Source organism: Macaca nemestrina, chromosome 5 (assembly GCF_043159975.1).
Source record: "Macaca nemestrina isolate mMacNem1 chromosome 5, mMacNem.hap1, whole genome shotgun sequence".
NCBI lineage: Eukaryota > Metazoa > Chordata > Mammalia > Primates > Cercopithecidae > Macaca > Macaca nemestrina.
The window spans coordinates 143,748,447-143,769,281 of NC_092129.1; the positions used below are offsets into that span (position 1 = coordinate 143,748,447).

Consider the following 20,835-nt stretch of genomic DNA (forward strand, 5'->3'; position numbering starts at 1 on the left):
TGAAAACTAAAACTTTCTGTTGTACACATGACGTGTCTGTCTTGAAACTTTCACGTGACCCTCATTTGTTTCCCTCTACTTAATCAAAGAGGGCCTAAGAGACTCCTGTGCAATAGTGGCTAACTGTTTACAATTGCCAAATCACCCGTAAATAATCAAACTGGACCCAGAGCAAATGATTCAATTGTTTTGATATTCCGGAGAGCATTTTAAAGGTATGGCAAGTATTAGACCTGATAGCTCCAAGAACTGATCATCCAACAAACCACATAGATGGTCCAGATGTTTCCAAGGCATCAGTTTTTCCTATCCCAATACATAATCAGTCTCTAAGGAAGGTCCAATGATTTATTAGATTAGTTCCTAGACCCTAATTCTAGTGCCTAAGGTAAGGACCCATGTGGAGAGTAGAATCCCTATACATCTATGGGAAGGTTTAATTCTACTCTTTTACCTCTAAGTATATACTAACTTTTCTTTTTCTTTTCTGCCTTCCCCAACTCAACACACACACACACACACACACACACACACACACACACACGCACACACACTGCCATTTTCACAAGCCATTCCAATCCTTCTTGCTGCAGCTGTTCCATGCTTCAGATCCTGAACAATCCCACCATTTAAAAAAAATCTAAATAAATTTTTGCTTGGACAAGTTCATGAACAGGTCAGAGAAGAAATTCAGAAAATTCAAAGGTTTTAATTACTGAGTTTCAGGGTATGCTTTTAAAGTATTTAGTAAACCATTAAGATTAATTTGGGTCTAGATGTTCTGACCCTGGGAGATCAGATGAAGGGCAAAAATAATAAAAATAATAATAATAATAATAGGAATAGCACTTAAAAACGTAAAGTACTACTGTTACCTCTAGACCTAAACTTCTTTAGTTAAGGTTGTCAGGCATTAGAGATTTGTGCTATGTGACACCCACTCCTATCCCTTAGCTAATCTGATCCAATGTAGAACGCCAGCCCAAAAATAACTGACCAGATTCCTTCTCCCAGGAATTTGAACTTAGGGTTTGTAATTGCTATCTGGGGCTTAGACTAGGAAAACTTGTAAACTCAGGAGCTGTGAGGAACCATCTTCCACCCTGTACTTAGAGAAGGTGAGGAGGAGCAGAGGCCACAGCCTTGAAGGGAGGAGAGACTGTGTGGTCCCAGCTGCAAGGGCGGAAGCCTTGGTCCCTAACACTGTTTCTCTTGACAGCTTCCTGCTTTCTAGTCCCAGCATTCATGTTGCCTTGGTTTTTGTTTTGTGGGTTTTTTTTAGATGTTTCATATTGAAATATATGGTCCTATAACCAGATTTTGAGCCTTGACAGTGAAAAACACGTCTTCTATTTTTGTCTCCGCTTTTGCACCTTGGGGGAAAGAATCCTGGTTGCCTAATAAACACTGATCAATTATTACCAGGGCAGAAGGAACCCTTCCTCTGTAAGAGGTCAATGCTGAGGCTGACCCAGGGTTTGGCATTTCTGAAGTGGGCCTCAGAAACATTGAGGTGAGCCTCTTCCAGATTATCCCAGGAGCAAGGGTGGGTTGAGAGGGTTACAGGATATTAACATGAAAATTCATACACCTACCCTTTTAGTTTTTGGAATTTCCTCCATCTTGAGGACTTTGAAGAGAAGAATGCTAATGACTTATTAGTGAAATGTGGATGTTTTCCCATTTTTGAAAAAGAGAATTTACACCATTAGTTTTACCTATGTGTTTGACTTAATTTTTAAATTTTAATGTTCAATTAGATGGATGGCCGAATGAAAAATAACTCCAATTACTAAAGCTGCTCAGATGGGCTCTATGGAAACACTCCTATTTATATGCACTGAGTAATTGCAATTTAGTTGTTCCTTAAAATGTGAGTTTTGAAAATTGCCCTAATGCTGAGATTTGCTTCACGTTTATATTTCTTACTACCAGTTTTCATCTAAAGCATTTACTTTTTAAGTTGGTTCACTAAAGTCATAAACTGATTAGCTCATCTTGGGAAAATAAAAAAGTCCCAAATCTTAGTGGGTGCCTTTTCTTTCACAAATGAAGTCATTTCATCTTCTTGCTATTTGTTTTTAATGACCTTGGAATACTATCAGGATAGACTCAAACAACTAGAACCTAAGAGCTCATTGGGAAGATCAAAGCAAGGGGTTTTGCGAGACTTATTTGGAATATTGAATTTCTTCAGTTTAATTAACATTTTTGAAACCATGGGATGAGTCCTATGCAATACAATAAAAAATATTAAAATGGATGCATTTTCAAGAAGTTTTAATCTGTTGCAAAAACAAGACTTAGAGACAAGAAAAAGAACAATGGGATAGTGAATATAATTAACTGTCAACATTTCACAGATGATAAGCCTGAAGGAGACGTTCAATCAGAGGCTTCTGGGAAGAATAAAACTGAAGCTGGTCTTTGCAAAGGGGAGAGAAGAGACTTTCAGGGTTGGCAAAGGCCGTGAGCAGAATTAGGAACACAAATCCCGTGACTCATGGAGAAGAAGGCTGCAGACAGAAGGTTCTACTGCAGCAGAGGACTAGCTCTGGTGAGTAGCAGCAACTCAGTGTTCCCGTGCTTCAAGGCATGGAATGCAGACAGATTTGAATGTTAAAACTTCATTTGACAGAAGGGAGTGACTATACATCATCAAGCTGGTGAGTGATGATTTTAGGAAAACCAGTCCACTCCTTACTTAATTTGACTAATACAGTTTCTTCTTTTCTTTTCACAGAATATGCAAAACTCTGAACTACTAAAGAAATATGGAAAATGTGGAATCATGAAAAACTCCTTAGAACACTGATGAAAAGTTGTTCAACCCTTTTAATGATGTCAGAGCCATTTCCAGTTTTACGTTAGGCTCTACCTCTGCAGTTCCCACAGAGCTGCAGAATCATTTCACAGCTTCAAAACAAGACAACTGGATTTATCTCTCTAACTCCAATGACTGGAGCTAATATACAAAGAAAAATACAAGCCACACTAGACAATGTAAGGGAAATTTTACTAGGTAAAAATAGTTAACAGAAACAGCCAGAACCTCTGGGAAACACTACGGGGCAGAGTGTAAAAGATAAACCCGTATCATATTATTATAATTATTCAAAGACATTTAAATGAGGAATTTTATAATCATCTCTCCCCAAAGCAAGAATTTTATATACACTATTAAATTTGAAAGGAATGTTTATCAAGGCTCAGACTTGAGAAAGAAAACAAACAAAATATAGGGGAAGCAAACACTTTTCTGAATGAAAACTGTTAATAGTGAGATTCCCTGGGCCCTAGGCCTGTTTTATTTACTATCTAAGTAATTTTTAAGGGCATGATAAAATTTCCAAGTTTGCCACTGCCACTACAGGCCCTTAGAGATCCTAATCAATAACTTTAGCTAAAAAAGAAAAATGAAAAAAAAAAAAACCCACCTCACCTCACAGAGTTATATATAAGCTGTTTGAAAAGTCAGAAAGAAACATGCAGTTCAATGTGGACAAACCAAGGTGATGGGGAGAAAAACTCCAGACTATGAAGTGGATATAAAAATGGTTCAAGACTCTTCCCTTAAGGGTTGTGGCCATTTGGCCATTATTTTCAATTCTTGCCGCATATCAGGATCACTTGGAAGTTTTTAAAAAGACTGAGCTCCTTCCTTTTGGCCTCCTGGAGATTTTGACTTAAGTGTCCTGTTCTGGGGCCCAGGCATTGGCTGAGAAGACAATTGTAGATAATTGGCTGAGAAGACGATTGCTTAAGACATTTACTGGGTCCAACACATACCTCAAAGAGCAGCATGTTGACAATCAATAGGAAAAAAAATAACCCATAGAACATTGTTCTGATCTTCTGCAGGAGGTGTTAGGAGGTGGCTAAAAATGTAATGATTGAGTTTCAAAAGACTAAGACTTTGGAGGAAAATGTGCTTAAAATTAAAATCCCAAAGGGTGAACGTGGGCTTGCTCTGAAACCCAGAACGATGCTACACTGGATGCTCCACTGCCCAGGAAAGCGTAGAGACAGAATACTGAGGCCAGAGAAGAGCTTCCCTCTTAGGTAATCTTCAAGAGGATGCTGAAATATTCTCAGGGAGTGGCAGCCAAACTGAGACCAGGCACACACCAGGGTCCTGGGAATAAAAGGCTCCCATAGGGAGAGCAGAAGGGCCACTGGCAAAAGTAGAGACATCACTGGACTGCAGCAGGGGTGGGGGCTTCAGCAGGAACTTTCCCTCTCAGGGTAGGTGCTACTGCCCTGTGTGGATAGTAAGTTGCTGCAGGAGAGGGGGAGTGGTGGGGAGCAGAGCTTAGTGCAGCGTTGCCTCGTGCATCTTCCCATGGCACGTTCCCACGGCAGCACCCAGGGCACCCTCCTCCTGGGAAAGCCTGCTCCCACCTCAAGAATAAAGCAAACCACACCCTCCACCACTCTTCTACCCAAGTTATCCTTGACCAGCCAAATCTACTTCTCCTTCTCCCAGGAAAGGAGAGGCGCTCATTTTGTTCCCTGCAACAGAAGTAGAATCCATATATCATGCCTACGAACTGGGGTAAGCTGATGGCATAATGCCACCCAAACCAGGATTCCATGGGAGAAATTACATTTTTTACTGGAGAGCAGGCAGGGAGTTGGTTATTTTAATCCTGGGTTCTGCAATGTAATGTGGGATGAACTCCAGCATGAATCCCTCTGGAGCCTCAGATCCTGTGCCTAATTCTTTTTTCAGTCTCTGCAAGAACAAAAGTACATATAACATGTTTGTTTAAAGCAAGGGATACCTGTTTTAATTTGGAGGACTCAATTAATTAACAAATCAGATGTCTCTCTTATACTCAACAATAGAGACAGAAAAGAAACATTAGGTCACAAACTACCTAATCCACAACATTCCTTCCTATAGCAGTTGAGTCTCAGACATTCAGGTGCATACAAATCATGTAGGTATCTTGGTACAATGCAGACTGATTCAGGAGAGTCTGAGGCGAGATCTGAGATCCACCTCCAACAAGCTCCCAAGAGATGTTGACGCTTCTGGCCCAAGACGACAAGTCTCTAAAGAATTGTGGATTTTTCTATTAAGCTGTCCCTATCCTAACCAAGTTAAAAAAAAAAAAAAAAAACTTAGGCAAAATCACAGCAAACATTTCTGTGATATTTCTGAAACATACGTCTAAAATTCCTGGGAGATTTTGGAAATATCACGGTAAACACTTCTGAAATTGATGAAAAACAATTACCTACACTCACTGTATTATCACAGAACTGGATGACGGAATTTTAGAAATTGAAAAAAACCTTGAAAGATCACCTACTTCTGCCTCCAACTGCACAGATGGGGAAATAGGCCCTGAGAGAGACATAACTTGATCAACTAACTGCTTTCAGCTAACTGATTTCACAGCAAGCACGAAAGTCCAGGCCTCCTGACTCTCAGTGAAGTGTTATTTCTAGCCCTCTATTATTTGATTTTAAGAGATATTCAGCCTTTTATTCTTGGACACTCCATTGGTAACTTCACTGCCCTAGCAGTGAAAATATTTTCCCTCTGTTTTACCCAAACACATGTGGTGTGAAGTGCAAGGGCACTTTAGCCCCACAGCTGGACCATGGTCCTGTTGCTCTTCTTCCCTTTAGCACTTGGATAATGGCCACTAAAAACACAGGTTGCCACATTAACCATATGGAAAATACCCCCAACCAGCTCTCCACGATAAGCACAGTGGAAGAGTTGAATCATCACTACTGGGAACAGAATCATAAAATATGTTATTTGTGAATTGGGAATGAAACAGCAGAGTTAAAGCAGTATTTGTATTAGAGTGTGGTAAGGTCTAGCAAAGCGAACAATTCCCAGATAAGAATGTATGAAATAGGCTTCGGTGACTTGGAAGCTGTAATTGACAATCCAAAGGCCACAATGGAACTTAGTAAAGATAAGCACCAGCAATGCATTTAATCTGATTTTAACTCTCTCAGGGTTGGGAGACAGACAAACAACACAGCCCTCTCTGTTGGGCAGCCAGGAACCTAGTAAAGTGGTAGGGATAATGAAGTAGGGGTAAATACACACAGTATTTTCTGGGGCGAGCATTAAGTTCCCCTCCATCTTTGGACAGGGCAGGGAGAGGTAATGTGAAGTTCTGCCCATCACTGTACACAGCTAAAAGCCTGACTCCTGGGATAGACCAACCGATTTATTTTGTCCTTCACCCTAGCCTCAGGGAAGAAAGAAATGCAGGTAAAGGTTAAATGAATCTCTTCAATTCTCTGTGAAATCAAGGAATGGATCAAGTGCATTGAAAGTGTGTAGCTTTTGAATTACAGAACAAAAAATAAAATTCAGATGCAGAACAAAACACTAACGATAATTTTAAAAAGTTGCTTGGTAACCACAGAATTCTTAAATTATTGCCATCAGTACTAAGACTGTGAAAGCAAACAGCAAATGACTTGAGAAAGACTCGGAGCTGCTGTTCCTCCTCCTCCTCCAACATCACCACCACTTTTACTATCAGGTAATGAATAGAGTCAAAACAGTACATAAATCAGAGCCAGCCAATCCTAGTTCAGCCAATCCTAGTCAACCACATTTGAAGAGTACTTAATGTCTTTGAGATGGTGATAATCCTATCTTGAAATGTGGCTGTTAGTATTACAGGAGATGGTGCACATAAAATTCTTGGCCAGCACAGGCACTTTCAAAACCAAGCTCCTATCTTTATAAACCATTAGCTCATTCTACAAATATTTATTGAGCTCTGACAATCCCCTGCGTGCTGTTGTGACAGCAGGAGAGTCAGCAGTTACAAAAAGACAGTCTTCACCCTGGAGAATCTTACATTCCAATAGTCAGGATTGGGGGTTGGGGCAGGGGGCACACACAAAACACATAAACAAATATACACTATGCCAGGTGGGGAAAGTGCTATGAAGGAAAAGAGAGTAAGGGGACAGAGCGGCAACAGATAGTGCCCTCTTGGAAGCCTCTCCAATGAGGCCTCAGCACATCACCAGCCATCCCCTAAAAGTGAAAACTGCTTTCCATAGTTACCTGCACAGTGGAGTGTAAAAATGCTACTGTGTAAAGCATCGGCTTCCACATGGGTAAATTACTGATGTCCAGAAGGTCCTGATTAATTCCTGCAAATGTTCTTTTCAAACCTGCGCGTACACCTTGGGGTGGCTCATTAGTGAATTTGAGAGAGGTCTGTCATGAAAAGAAAACAGTGGTTTTGTTTCTATAAATTACTATAAAGAATAAAATAGAAATTACAATATTAGGCTGAGTATCCTTTATCTGAAGTGCTTGGGACTAGAAGTGTTTTGAATTTCAGATTTTTTTTCAGATTTTGGAATATTAGCATTAAGTTGTTATATGAGCATTTCCTTTGAGGATTCTATTGGCACTGAGAATGTTTCAGATTTTGGAGCATTTCAGGTTTTGATTTTCAGATTTAGGATGCTCAACCTGTATATCAGAAAACAATATGTTTATGGTACATAAAGTGGGGGCAAAGTTCAGCACTGTATAAACTAAGTACATTGATCAGAGCTGAAACTCATTAAATTAGTACCAAGTCTTAGAGCTCTTCTATGGTAATATTTACTGTAGTCTAACCTTGATGTCAAGATTGTGATGATTATAGTATTATAGTATAAGATTTTGCAGTCCAGACTCTACAGGACCAAAAAGCCCTGTTGTGTTCTCATCTTTCAACAATGTCAATGATGCCATCTTTACTTCTCTAACTCTCAATGAAAAGACATTTAGTAACAAACCTGAAGCAATGTAATTGGAAATCGATCATGAGGCTCCGTAGTTATCCATACTCGGAAAGAATCATCACTGGCTTCAGTGGTAATTAGTGTCTCTAGTAATTCTTCCATGAATTCCAGGCCAAGGTGGCAATTTTGTAGTAATACCCAACCACCCTGTATCCAAAAATGAGTTCATATTTATTTCTTGTAACTTTTTTGCTATGATTTTAATAAAACAAAATGTGCACTTTTTTTTATAAAACCATGTGAATACTCTGCTTTGAACACATTTTTAAAAATTATATGTCAATACAATAATTTCTCCGGCTATTAGTACAAGCTAATTACTTAGAATCAAGTGGGTTCAAAATGATAGTAGTCTGCTACCCCTGGTTCAGAAAGGAACAGAAATTAAAACTTGAAGACAGACTTGTGTAAGTACAGTGTGTGCACCATCTAATGGTGGGAATGGGTATTTTAGAATCAGTGACTTAAGTTGTCCTGCCTAAGGTAAATCAGAACTGACTCACCCCCAAAACCAAGAAGACTGGTTCACAGTTATTCATAGTTACAAAGAAAGATACACATGATCTCATGAAAGTTGGAGACAATACATTTGGCGACATTTACTACCATAACGCTAAGCTTTATTCTTTATCATCACTCTCTTTCCACACTTTCCTAAAACCACATAACTTATTAAGCACTTTCTAAATAAATACTTGATTAAACAAACTACCTTAAAAAAATATGTCACAAAACCATCACTGCCCTGTGAGAACATAGTTTCTTCACCAGACATTTTAATACCCTTATACAGGAATCAGCTATCTTGAACGACATAAAACTACAAAATAGTGAGCACGATAAATATATGGCAAGGCATATATACCGTGTCTCAACTGTAAGCGAAAATACAACTCACACTGGCTTAACTAGCAAAGGGGATGTGCCGTCTATACAATTGGGGATTCAGAGGAAGACGGCATTCAGGATTAGTTTGTGTCATCATGGACCCACTTACTTTCTGGTTCCCCACTCTGCATTCCACAATGCCAGCTTTATGCTAACCGTGGTGTCTCTCAAGGCAGCAACATGGCTGCACCTGCTCATGTCTGGTTTTCTTTTCTGATTATGCCATATAATCAATATTTACCCCACTTTGACAAACAGGGCATGGAAGTTATAAACGCTAGCATTCCAAAGATGGTTAATGTGAACACAGTATTTAAATTTAAAAGTTTTGCACTCACAGAAACTAAAGAAATTATTTAAGGCCCAAAGTTAAACTGTCAAATCACTCAACAGAGTGAAACACTTGATATGAGTAAAAATAATTACGTATAATTGCTTTGAGATCTACATGTATAAATTAAATAAATTATTGAATTTAATTAAGTGATAAAGATTAAGGCTTAGGGCATTTGAGAATTAATGACTAGCTGGAAAATTTGATGACCCAAGCAGAGTTTTAGCCCATTAACCCTCTCTAGTCATTAATTTCCAGGGAAAAGCTGCACCAGAGTTTGTACAGACATTCTGAGATCAAAAGCTTAAAAATAAACCAAGATCTTATTTTATTTTTATTTTTATAAATGGTATAATTTCTTATTACAGCTGAAAAGGCTATCTACAGAGCATTTCTAGAAAATTAATGTCCTGTGTATTTATTAGGTGCAATGGGAAATCTCTCTCAACACTCCATTCAGCTTGCAATTTTCAGTGAAAACCATTATCAATATTTAAACATAGCATCCTTAAATATTTCTTATTTGCCTGAAATGATTCATTAATGAAAAATGAAAGTCTGCCTTTAACTGAAAATGGAAATTTAACTGTCTCAATCTGTCACTCCTTAAGTACTACCTATTCATATTGATGATGAAATTCCAAGATTGCTAGAGCTGCATTCTTCAAAATCAGGTGTGTCTCCCAAATTACAAAACGAACAAAAAATCAGTGAGGGTAAAATGAAGCATATACTATAGAAAATGGAATAAGCTTTCCATGGGAATATCAGGAAGAAACTAGACTGAGGTTTAAAATTCACAGGTAATGATAAGCAAAAATGGAAAAATCAGGATTGAGCATCACGAGAAGAAGGTGGTAACATCCATGACTGTGGGGTTTCCAGCAATAATGTTGCAGCAGGAGCAATCTCTTGTCACATACCTGCTGCATGGACATCTGAATCAGCTTTCGAGCATGTACTTCTTGTCCTTGCCCCATTGAGATAGTTCTACATTCTGTAACATAGGAGAAAGTTCACTATGATAAAACATAACTCTTACAGCAGGATTAGAATGAAAAATTAAATTCTGAATGATTATAGCCTCCTTCTATTGTTTCTAAGAAAAAAATTTTTGCTGTTCAAACAGGCCTGGCCTTTGGTTGTGTGGATCAGAGAAATGCATGGAGCAGAGACCGGGAGGCACCACCCGGGAAAGGCGAGGGTTGGGGGTCAGGAAGGAAGAGAAAAAGGCACATATGGTGAGAGTTTGAGATTCTTTGGAGACAATGAGGAACAAGATTAATGGTGGGAGAGGCAGTTACAATGCTATCACAGGGACTTGGAGGGAAAAAGGATTTTTTAGTTTTGCTGTAAGTTTTGGTTAGAATCCTTTTTGTTATTTTAGCAGATGCTTCTGTAAAGTTTAATTTTCTGTTGATTCCTTTTAGATATCAGGCTCACAGTGGTTTCTGTCTGCTTGTTTTGGTTTTCTTCGTATGTTTGATCATTTTTCTGAGATGAAATCTGAGACAGTTCGGCCCTGTGATGGGTACATTCAGGGGCAACCGTCTAAGACCTAGTTCTCAGCTGCTCCTCAGATTAAATCACCACCTTGGAACTAAACATGAAAACACTCCAGGATGAGAAATGTCATAATTCCAGAGATAATGCACCATTTAGGACCAGATGTCCCAGGCAGAGAACCATACTTGTGCTCTGCCACGTGAATTAGCTAAATTGAAGAAGTCTGAGAATCATGTTTACACAACTGCAATTAGAAATTATCTTTTAGGCAAACCCTTGTAGGCCCCAATTTTCTTGGGTTCTAGAGGCATAATCACTGTACAAGGAAAAGCGATCAATGGAGACATTGTGAACCGGTGTATGTTTGTGGGAACTGCTGGTAGAGACTATAAGAGGCTGAAGACTTCATGGGGGTGGGGAGAGAAGTACGTCAGAAACCAGAAACATTGTCAGGATACACCATTTAAATGGCATCCTGTGGTTAATAGCCACATCTTCCGAGAAGATCTGCAGGGTGCAAAATTAGGGATTATTTGTGGGCTCAGGGTCACAGGGAGACACTTTGCAATGACAGCCTGAGGAGGATGGAAGAGCACTCACTGCTTGGAGAATCAGGAATTGAAATAGGCCAAGTGTTAACAAGCAAAGGTGGATTTTCCCACCCAAGTCCCCATGAATCTCTCCAGCTCCTAAGGGGAATCTGGCACCTGAAAAGAATCCCACCCAGCCTATAAAAGCAGAAGAAAGGAGAGGAGTGACTTGAATGAGAGGAGCCTCTGGATCCTGGATAGATATCGAGCCCCACTCATTTCAGAAGAACACACAAATGTTCAATAGATCAATGAGGGAGAGTGACAGGCTCAAAAAGTATTAACACATGAGTGTGAGCCACAGCCTCTCTGTCTTCATCCAACTCCTCTGAAACACACCTTCTAAAAGGAAGGTCTGGTTTTAGTTCAGGTGACCCTGGCATAGTTGTTCCTTGATCCAGATATTGGGTCAAGAGGTGATTTACAGGCATCCCTTCATATTCAGAATCTGACCACTTCCCAACTCTGCTTTTATTTCCTGGCCTAAGTGTCCACCACCTCTTGCCTGGATTCTTGGAATGGCCTCCTAACTGGTGGCAACCTCACTCCCACCCTTGTCCTCTACTAGCTATTCTTCCTACAGCAGCCAGAGGGGTCTCTCAAGTCCTAAGTCAGATTACATTCATCCTCTGCTCAGAACCATCCAATGGCTTCCCATTGCAGCCAAGGCAAAATCCAAAATCCAAACCAAAGTTCTTATTTACGGTCTATAAGTCCCTACACAATCAGTCCCTGCTACTGCTGCCACACACCACCCCCACCCCCACCCAACACACACACACACACCTTTTCTTATCTCACCACCCCCATCCATTCACTTTTCTCCAGCCATAGCAGCCTCCTCGCCAGAACCTCCCCAGCCTCATTGCTGTTCCCTCCTTCAGAGTTCCAGACTCACTCCCTTCACATCTCAGGTTTTTCTCCCCCTATCAGCAAGGCTTTCCTGATGGTCCTGGTCCTATCTAAAACAGCACACCTCTCCTATCACTCTGTCCTTTCCCCTGCTTCTTAGCATATTTCATATTTTCTTCTTAGCATATTATGTACTACCTTGTTTATCAATTACTGTCTGTTTTATGTCCAGTCTAGAATATCAGCTAGGGACTTAGTTAGACACGGTGGCCAACCCAGCACCTAGCCAGTGCCTGGCGCTCAACAGATGCTCAATAAATATATATTTCTGAACCTTTAAAATTGAGATATAATTTCCATATAAATTATGAAGTATATACTTTATTATAAAGTATATACTTTATTATAAAGTATATACTTCAATATTTTAAAATATATTTATAGAGTTGTATAAGTATCACTACTATCAAATTATCTAATTTCAGAACATTTTCATCAACTCCAAAAGAAATCCCATACCCATTAGCAGTCACTTCCCATTCCCCCCTCCCACCCCAGCAATCACAAATCTACTTTGTTTCTATTCCAGACATTTCATTAAAATGGAATTATGCAATATATGGTCTTTTATGTCTATCTTCCTTCAGTTAGCATGCTTTCAAGGTTCATCCACATTGTAGCATGTATTACTTCATTCCTTTTTATGGCTGAATAATAGTTCACAGCATGGATATACCACATTTTTTTTTTTCCACTCATCAGCACCAGATGTTTGGGTTGTTTTCACTTTTTAGCTAGTATGAGTAATGCTGCCATGAACATTCACATACAAGTTTTTGGGTGGATGTATATTTTCAGTTTTGTGGGGTATATACTCAGAGGCAAGTTTGTTGAGTCATGAGATAACCCTATCTTTAACTTTTTGAGAAACTGCTAGACTGTTTTCCAAAGCAGCTGCACCATTTTACATTTCCATTGGCAATGTATGAATGTTCTAATTTTTCCATATCTTTACCAATGCTTGCTGTTGTCCCTGTCTTTGATTATAGCTATCTTAGCGGGAATGAAGAAATAGCTCATTGTGGTTTTAATTTGCATTTCCCTAATAATTAATGATGCTGAGTATTTTTTCGTGTGTTTATTGGCCATTTGTATGTCTTCCTTGTAGAAATATCCACTCAAATCCTTTGCCCATTTTTAAATTGGGTAATTTGACTATTGTTGAGTTGTAAGAGCTCTTTATATATTCTGGATACTAGACCCTTAACAGATGTATGATTTGCAAATATTTTCTCCTATTTTATAGGTTGTCCTTTGATGGTGCCCTCTGAAGCACAAAGTTTTACACTTTGATGAAGTCCAATTTATCAATATTTCCTTTTATTGCTTAAGTTTTTGGTTTCATATCTAGAAAAGCATTGCCTAATCCACGGCCACAAAGATTTACTCCTTTTTTATTTTTACTAAGTGTGTTATGGTTTTAGTGTTTACAGTTAAATCCCTGATTCATTTTGAGTTAATTTTTGTGTATGTTATGATGTAAAAACCAAACTTCATTCCTTTGCAAATGCTTATCAGTTCTTCCAGCACCGTTTGTTAAGAAGATTGTCTTTTCCCACATTGCATGGTCTTAGAACACTTGTTGAAAACCAACCGACCATAATACGTGAGGGCTGGGTTTATTTCGGGACTCTCAATTCTGCATTGAGATATATATTCTTTACAATGATATATATCTTTATGCATATATCACACTCTTTTAATTACTGTAGCTTTGTAGTAAGTCTTGATTTTGGGAAGCGTAAGTCCTATAGCTTTGTTCTTCCTTTTCAAGATTGTTTTAGCTGCCTTGGGTCTCATGAATTTCTACATAAAATTTTAGAATCAGTTTGTCAATTTCTATTTTTAAAAAAGGCTGTTGGGATTTTGATAGGGATTGAGTTAAATCTCTTGATCTCTTAGATGAGTACTGCCATCTTACTGAAGTCTACTGATCCATGAACAAACTGGATGTCTGTCCATTTATTTAGGTATTTAATTTTTTAACTTTTTTTTTAGTTTTCAATGTACAAATCTTCTACTTCTTTTATTGAATTTATTCCTAAGTATTTTATTTTTAATGATATTGTAAACGAATTGTAATGTGTTTATGATTTCGTTTTTGAATTGTTCTTGCTAGTGCATGGAAATACAATAGCTTTTAAATATTGATCTTGTATCCTACAATCTTGCTGAACTCATCTATTAGCTCTAATTGTTTTTTGGTAAACAACTTATCATTTTTTATGTACAAATTCATGTCACAATCATAGAGGCCGTTTTACTTCTTCCTTTCCAATGTAGATGGCTTTTTGTTTTTTGCCTGGTCTGACTGCCCTATCTAGAACCTCCAGTACAATGCTGAATAGAAGTTGTAAGAGTAGACATCCTTGTCTTTCTCCTGATCTTTGGGAGAAGACATTCAGTCTTTTATCATTAAGTGTGATATTAACTGTGAGTTTTTTGTAGGTGCCTTTTATCAGGTTGAGAAAATTTCCTCTTATTCCTAGTTGGCTAAGCATATTTATCAATGTTTTCAATGCTTTTTTGCATCTGCATTGGACTAAATGTTTATGCTCCCCTAAAATTCATATGTTGAAACCTAAACCCCAAGGTGATGGTACTAGGAAGTGACAAGACATTAAGAGCGGGATTAGTGACCTTATAAAAGATGCCCAAGAGAGACCTCTTGTTCCACCATGTGAAGACACAATGAGAAGTCATCTACAAAATAGGAAACAGGCCCTGATTTTATCAGCTACCGAATCTGCCAGGGTCTTGATCTTGGACTCTCAGCCTCCAGAACTATGAGAAATACATTTCTGCTGCTTATAAGCTACCCAGTCCATGGTATTTTGTTGCAGCAGCTCAGGTAGATTAAGACAGCATCTGTTGAGATGATCATGTGGTTGTTGTCTATTATTCTATTAATATGGTATATTATATTGATTGATATTCATATGTTTAACCAATCTCATACTCCTGGGAGTAATTCACTTGGTCATAGTGTATAATGTTTTTATATGGTGCTGCATTTGGTTTGATAATATTTTAGTTGAGAATTTTTTTGTGTGTGTGTGTGATGTCTTTGTTTGCATTTGGTATCATGGTAATACTGGTATCAGAATGGGTTGAAAAGCGTTCTCTCCTCTTTTATTTTTTAGGAAAGCTTGAGAAAAACTAGTGCTATTCTTTAAAAATTTGCTAGAATTCACCAATGAAGCCATCTGGGACTGAGATTCCTTTTGTGGGATTTTTTTTTTTTTTTTTAATTAATGAATCAATCTCCATACTTCTTATCTCTATTCAGATTTTCTACTTCTTCTTGAGTCAGTTTCAATAGTTATCTCTAATAATTTTTCCATTTCATCTATGTTATCTAATTTGTTGGCATAATTGTTCACAGTATTCCCTTAGGAGTTTTTAAATTTTGGTGAGGTCAATAGTTACATCCCTTTTTCATTGCTGATTTTAATCATCTTCACTTTATCTTCTTTATTCTTGGTTAGTTTAGCTAAACATTTGTCAATTTTATTGATCTTTCAAAAAAGATACTTTTAGCTTCTTGATTCTTTGTTGTTTTTCTATTTTCTGGCTTTTTTTTGCTCACATATTTATTATTTCTTTTCTTTTGACTGCTTTGAGTTTAGTTTGCTCTTCTTTTCTAAGTTTCTTAATGTGGAAGGTTGTTACTGATTTGTAATCTTTCTTCATTTAATATAAGGTAATAAATATTTTATATCTTTTCTGAATGGCCTGGGGAAAAAAAAAGATTGATTGGCATTGAAAAAGTGAGAAACATTCCCACTCAAGGAAGGAAAGGGGCCAATGAGACAAGAAACAGCATAGGCTGAGTTTTTAGAGGTGGGGGCAAGGACTGCCAAGACATCATAAGGGGAACTCTCAAGAGAAGCATGTATGCAGGAAACATTGGAGGAAGTGTGGCTGCAAGTGATACAGTATAATTACACTTTGGTGGTTTATGTTTTGTTTTAATTGTTTGAATTGGAAAGACTTTAGTAAAATTTTGACTGCCTTTATATTCCTTTCCAAAATTAGGCTTGTGTCTCTTCCACCTTTTTTTTTTTTTGGACTTACTTCTAACTAAATAATATATGTTCACATTAGAAGGTTTGAAAAATACAGGAGCACATAAAGAAGGAAATAAAAATCACCAATATTCCTCTCTAGATATCTTTATTCTAATCCTTTTAATATGCATAATCCACAATCCCTTACCTTCATTTAAAAATTCAGAAAGCTCTGAAAACAGTAAATCATTTTGGAGGCAAAAGCTCTCCTGAACAGATGTGAGGCTATTTATAGTCTTTATTTATCCCTATCTTCCTGAATATTTATATCTTAGCTGCAGTGTATTATATAATATATGGAATATTACCTTCTAAAAACCAGAACATTCTGATTTCTGAAGCGTATCTGGCCCCAAGGGTTTGTAGACCTACCTATATTAAAATTTATATATGTATATATGTATTATACATTATTTTATTTTATTTTATTTTTTGAGATAGAATCTTGCTCTGTCGCCCAGGCTGGAGTGCAGTGGCACAATCTCGGCTCACTGCAACCTCCACCTCCCGGGTTCAAGAGATTCTCGGCCGGGCGTGGTGGCTCAAGCCTGTAATCCCAGCACTTTGGGAGGCCGAGACGGGCGGATCATGAGGTCAGGAGATCGAGACCATCCTGGCTAACACGGTGAAACCCCGTCTCCACTAAAAAATACAAAAAACTAGCCGGGCGAGGTGGCGGGCGCCTGTAGTCCCAGCTACTCAGGAGGCTGAGGCAGGAGAATGGCGTAAACCCTGGAGGCGGAGCTTGCAATGAGCTGAGATCCGGCCACTGCACTCCAGCCAGGACGACAGAGCGAGACTCTGTCTCAAAAAAAAAAGAGATTATCATGCCTCACCCTCCTGAGTAGCTAGGATTACAGGAATGTGCCACCATGCCAGACTAATTTTTTGCATTTTTAGTAGAGACAGGATTTTGCTATGCTTGGCCAGGCTGATCTCAAACTCCTGGCCTCAAATGATCCTTTGCCTCAGCCCCTTAAAGTAATGGGATTACAGGTGTGAGCCACCATGCCCGGCCTATAGATTATTTTATATCTCTACATTCCAATGGTATGTTGTGAACATTTTACTGTCATCAAATATTATTGAAAAACAGTTTTTAATAGCAGCACAGCGTTCCATCATGTCAAATCCATTCTTGTTCATTCAATCAATAACTTTTTATTTACTTAAGACATTTTTGATTTTTCAGTATTATAAATTGCACTAGATGAAACACCCTTGTATATAAATCTGGATGTATATCTCTCAATATGTTCTTAGGAGGAATTCATACATGGAGAAGAGTTTGGATACAGCATTCAAACCGTTTTTAAAAATTCACAACAAACGAAAAAGGACTCCCAGTGTCTCCCACTGAAATGGAATGCTATAGTCCCCTGCCCACACACCTATCCTTGTTTTTTTGTGCTTTTATTTATGGTGCTTTTGACATACAGATTTTTTTTTATTTCAACAGGTTTTGGGGGGAACAGGTTGTGTTTGGTTGCATGAATAAGTTTTTTAGTGGTGATTTCTGAGATTTTGGTGCACCCATCACCTGAGCAGTGTACCCTCTACCTACTACGCAGTCCTTCATCCCTCACACCCTCACATCTTTTCTCCCCAGTCCCCAAAGTCCATTGTATCATTCTTATAGCTTTGCGTCCTCATAGTTTAGTTCCCACTTATAAGTGAGAACATACATTTGGTTTTCCTTTCCTGAGTTACTTCACTTAGAATAATGGTCTCCAATTCCATCCAGGTTGTTGCAAATGCCATTATTTCACTCCTTTTTACAACATACAGATGTTTCAAAATTCATCCAGTCACATTATCTATCTTGTCCCTCTGGTTTTAGACTCAGGTATTATGATTAAGAAAATCTTGGCCACTCAACTAATTGAATATATACTATAACTAATTGAATATATTCTTCTTCTTCTTTTATAGTTTAATTTAAAGCACTTAATGCCTTAGTCAACTTAAAATTTATTTTAGAGTTTAATGTGAGGTAACACTTTTGTGTTTTCCAAAGTTAACCTGTTATCTCAACACTGTTTACTGTCTAACCCATTTTTCCTCCACTGATTGGAAATACAAATCTTATCACATATTAAGCTATTGTACATACAAGAGTCTAATTTTGGCCCTTTCATTTTGCTCCATATTTATCAATGTTTGCAATGCAAATGACTAAATTATTGCCATTCGATAACGTTTTAGAAATCTGGTGGTGCTGGTTCCCCATTATTCTTATTTTTTTCCATTTCAAGCTTTCTTAGCTATTCTTGTCCATTTACAATTCTAGAAGATCTAATATCCCTCTACTATCCAACTAGAAAAACAATGATGCTTGAGTTTCAATTAGACTTGGCTTCAATTTATAGATTAATTTAGGGAATACTGACATCTTTACAATATTGAATCTCTATACTGGGAATATGGCTCACCTCTCCATTTATTCTAACTACTTTTATGTCTCTAAGAAGGTTTTATAGTTTTCTTTAAATGAGTATTTTAAAAATTATTTCTCAGTTTTATTTTTATTGCTATAATTAAGAGGAGTTTTATATCTTATTTTATAAGAAAGCATCATTTTTTAATATATTTATCTTGTAAACAGTCACCTCACTGAACTATTAGACTATTAAGTCTAATAGTTTTTCCATTGATTCATTTGTGTTTTTGTTAGACAATTATATTGTCTAAGAACAATGTTGATTTTGTCCCTCCTTTCCAGTAGTTACATCTTTTATTTATGATTCTTTCAATACATTAGCCATATCTTCTACAACACAATGCTAAATAACAGTGGCAATAGCAGACATCTGTATTTGACTTTAATGGATATGTCTCTAGTTGTTCACCAATAAGTATCATGACATTTGGGGTTCACAATCATTATCATAGAAATAAAATATCCTTCTGTTCCCACTTTCCAAAAGTCAAATATAAGTGTTGAATTTTTATAAAATGGCTTTTATAGCACCTATCAAGATAACAGTATGATAGCTTAAGGAAAAGTTTTTCTCTTATTGCTGTGATGAGATTTCCTAATCCTGCATCTTTCTGATATTTGCCCATGTGTTCCAGCTTGGTGAAGGCACATTATTATTTGCAAGTTATTTTTTGATGTTCTACTGAATTCTTCCTTTTCAAAGTCATATTCTGTTTTTCATTGACACAAAATGATTGTACATATTTATGGGTAATGTATACATTACACATGTATACATTGTGTAATGATCAAATCAGGTAATTAAGATATCCATCACAACAAATAATTTTCATTTCCCTGTGTTAAGAGCATTCAATATTCTCTCTTCTAGCTATTTTGGACTATATATTATTTTTTTCACAATAAATTATTGTTAACTATTCACTTTACTGTGCAATAGAACACTAGAAATCATTCTTCCTCCCTGTTACCCTCCCTCAGTTTCTGGTAGCCACTATTCTACTCCAATTCTAAGAGATCAAATTTATCAGATTCTCAAGAGTGAGATCATGTGGTACTTGTCATAGAATGTGAGATCATTCTATGCTCAGCTTATTTCATTTAGCATAATGCCCTCCATATTCATCCATGTTGTCACAAACGACGGAATGCCATTCTTTTTTATGACTGAATAGTATTCCATTGTGTATATGTACTGCATGTTTTAATCCATTCATTTGGTGATAGGTACTTAGGTTGATTCTGTATCTTGGCTATTATGAATAGTGCTACAGTAAACATGGGAGTACAGATAGATACCTCTTCAACATACTGATTTCACTTCCTTTGTTTTTTTTATTTTATATTTAAAACAAAAAAAATCCTTTCAAAGTTTTCTTAATGATTTCACCTCTTTTGGATATATACTTAGCAGTAGTACTGCTGAATCATAGGGTAGTTCTATTTTTAGTTTTTTGAGGAACCTGCATACTATTCTCCAAAGTACTAACTTACATTTCTACCAATACTGTATGAGGGTTCTTCTTTCTTCACATCATTGCCAGCATGTGTTACTGTTCTTTTCATACAAGCCATTTAAATTGGGGTGAGATGATAACTCATTGTAGTTTTGATTTGTATTTCTCTGATGACCAATTATGTTGAACCCCTTTTCATATATCTTTGCCATTTGTATGTCTTATTTTGAGAAATGTCTGTTTGGATCTCTTGTTCACTTTAATAAATAGATTATTTGTTTTTTTGCTATTGAGTTGTTTGCGTTACTTATACATTCTGCATATTAACACCTTGTCAGATGCATAGTTTGCAAATATTTTCTCCTATCCTTTAGGTTATGTCTTTACTATGTTGATTGTTTCCTTTGCCGTGCAAAAGCTTTGTAGCTTCAGGTAATCCCAATTGTCTATTTTTGCTTTGGTTGCCTGCTTTTGAGGTCTTACACAAAAAAATATTTTCCCAGATCAATGTTCTGGAGCATTTCCTCCAGTGTTTTCTTATAGTAGTTTCACAATTTCAGGTCTTACATTTCAGTCTTTAATCCATTTTGATTTGATTTTTGTGTATGGTGAGAAATAGGGGTCTAGTTTCATTATTCTGCATATAATTACCCAGTTTTCCCAACACCATTATTGAAAAAATTGATCTTTCCTCATTACATGTTCTTGGCAACTTTGTTGAAGATAAGTTGATTGTAAATGAAGATAAGTTGGTTTACCTCTGGTTTCTCTATTCTGCTCCATTGGCCTATGTGTCTGGTTTTATGCCACTACCATCCTGTTTTGGTTACTATTGCTTTGTAGTACA

General features: G+C 37.3%; 1 protein-coding gene across 3 annotated transcripts in view; it reads right to left on the minus strand.

The window, feature by feature from the left end:
- The window catches only part of LOC105474557 (dynein axonemal heavy chain 8), a 316,668-nt gene that overhangs the window by 50,147 nt on the left and 245,686 nt on the right, over nucleotides 1-20,835 (minus strand). For all 3 annotated transcript variants that reach the window (XM_011729344.2, XM_011729345.2, XM_011729346.2), the window contains exons 83-85: nucleotides 9,937-10,010; nucleotides 7,786-7,938; nucleotides 7,058-7,213 (exon numbers count right to left, since the gene is read on the minus strand). In XM_011729344.2, coding sequence (XP_011727646.2) covers nucleotides 7,058-7,213; nucleotides 7,786-7,938; nucleotides 9,937-10,010 — 383 coding nt within the window. The remainder of the gene's footprint in view (nucleotides 1-7,057; nucleotides 7,214-7,785; nucleotides 7,939-9,936; nucleotides 10,011-20,835) is intronic.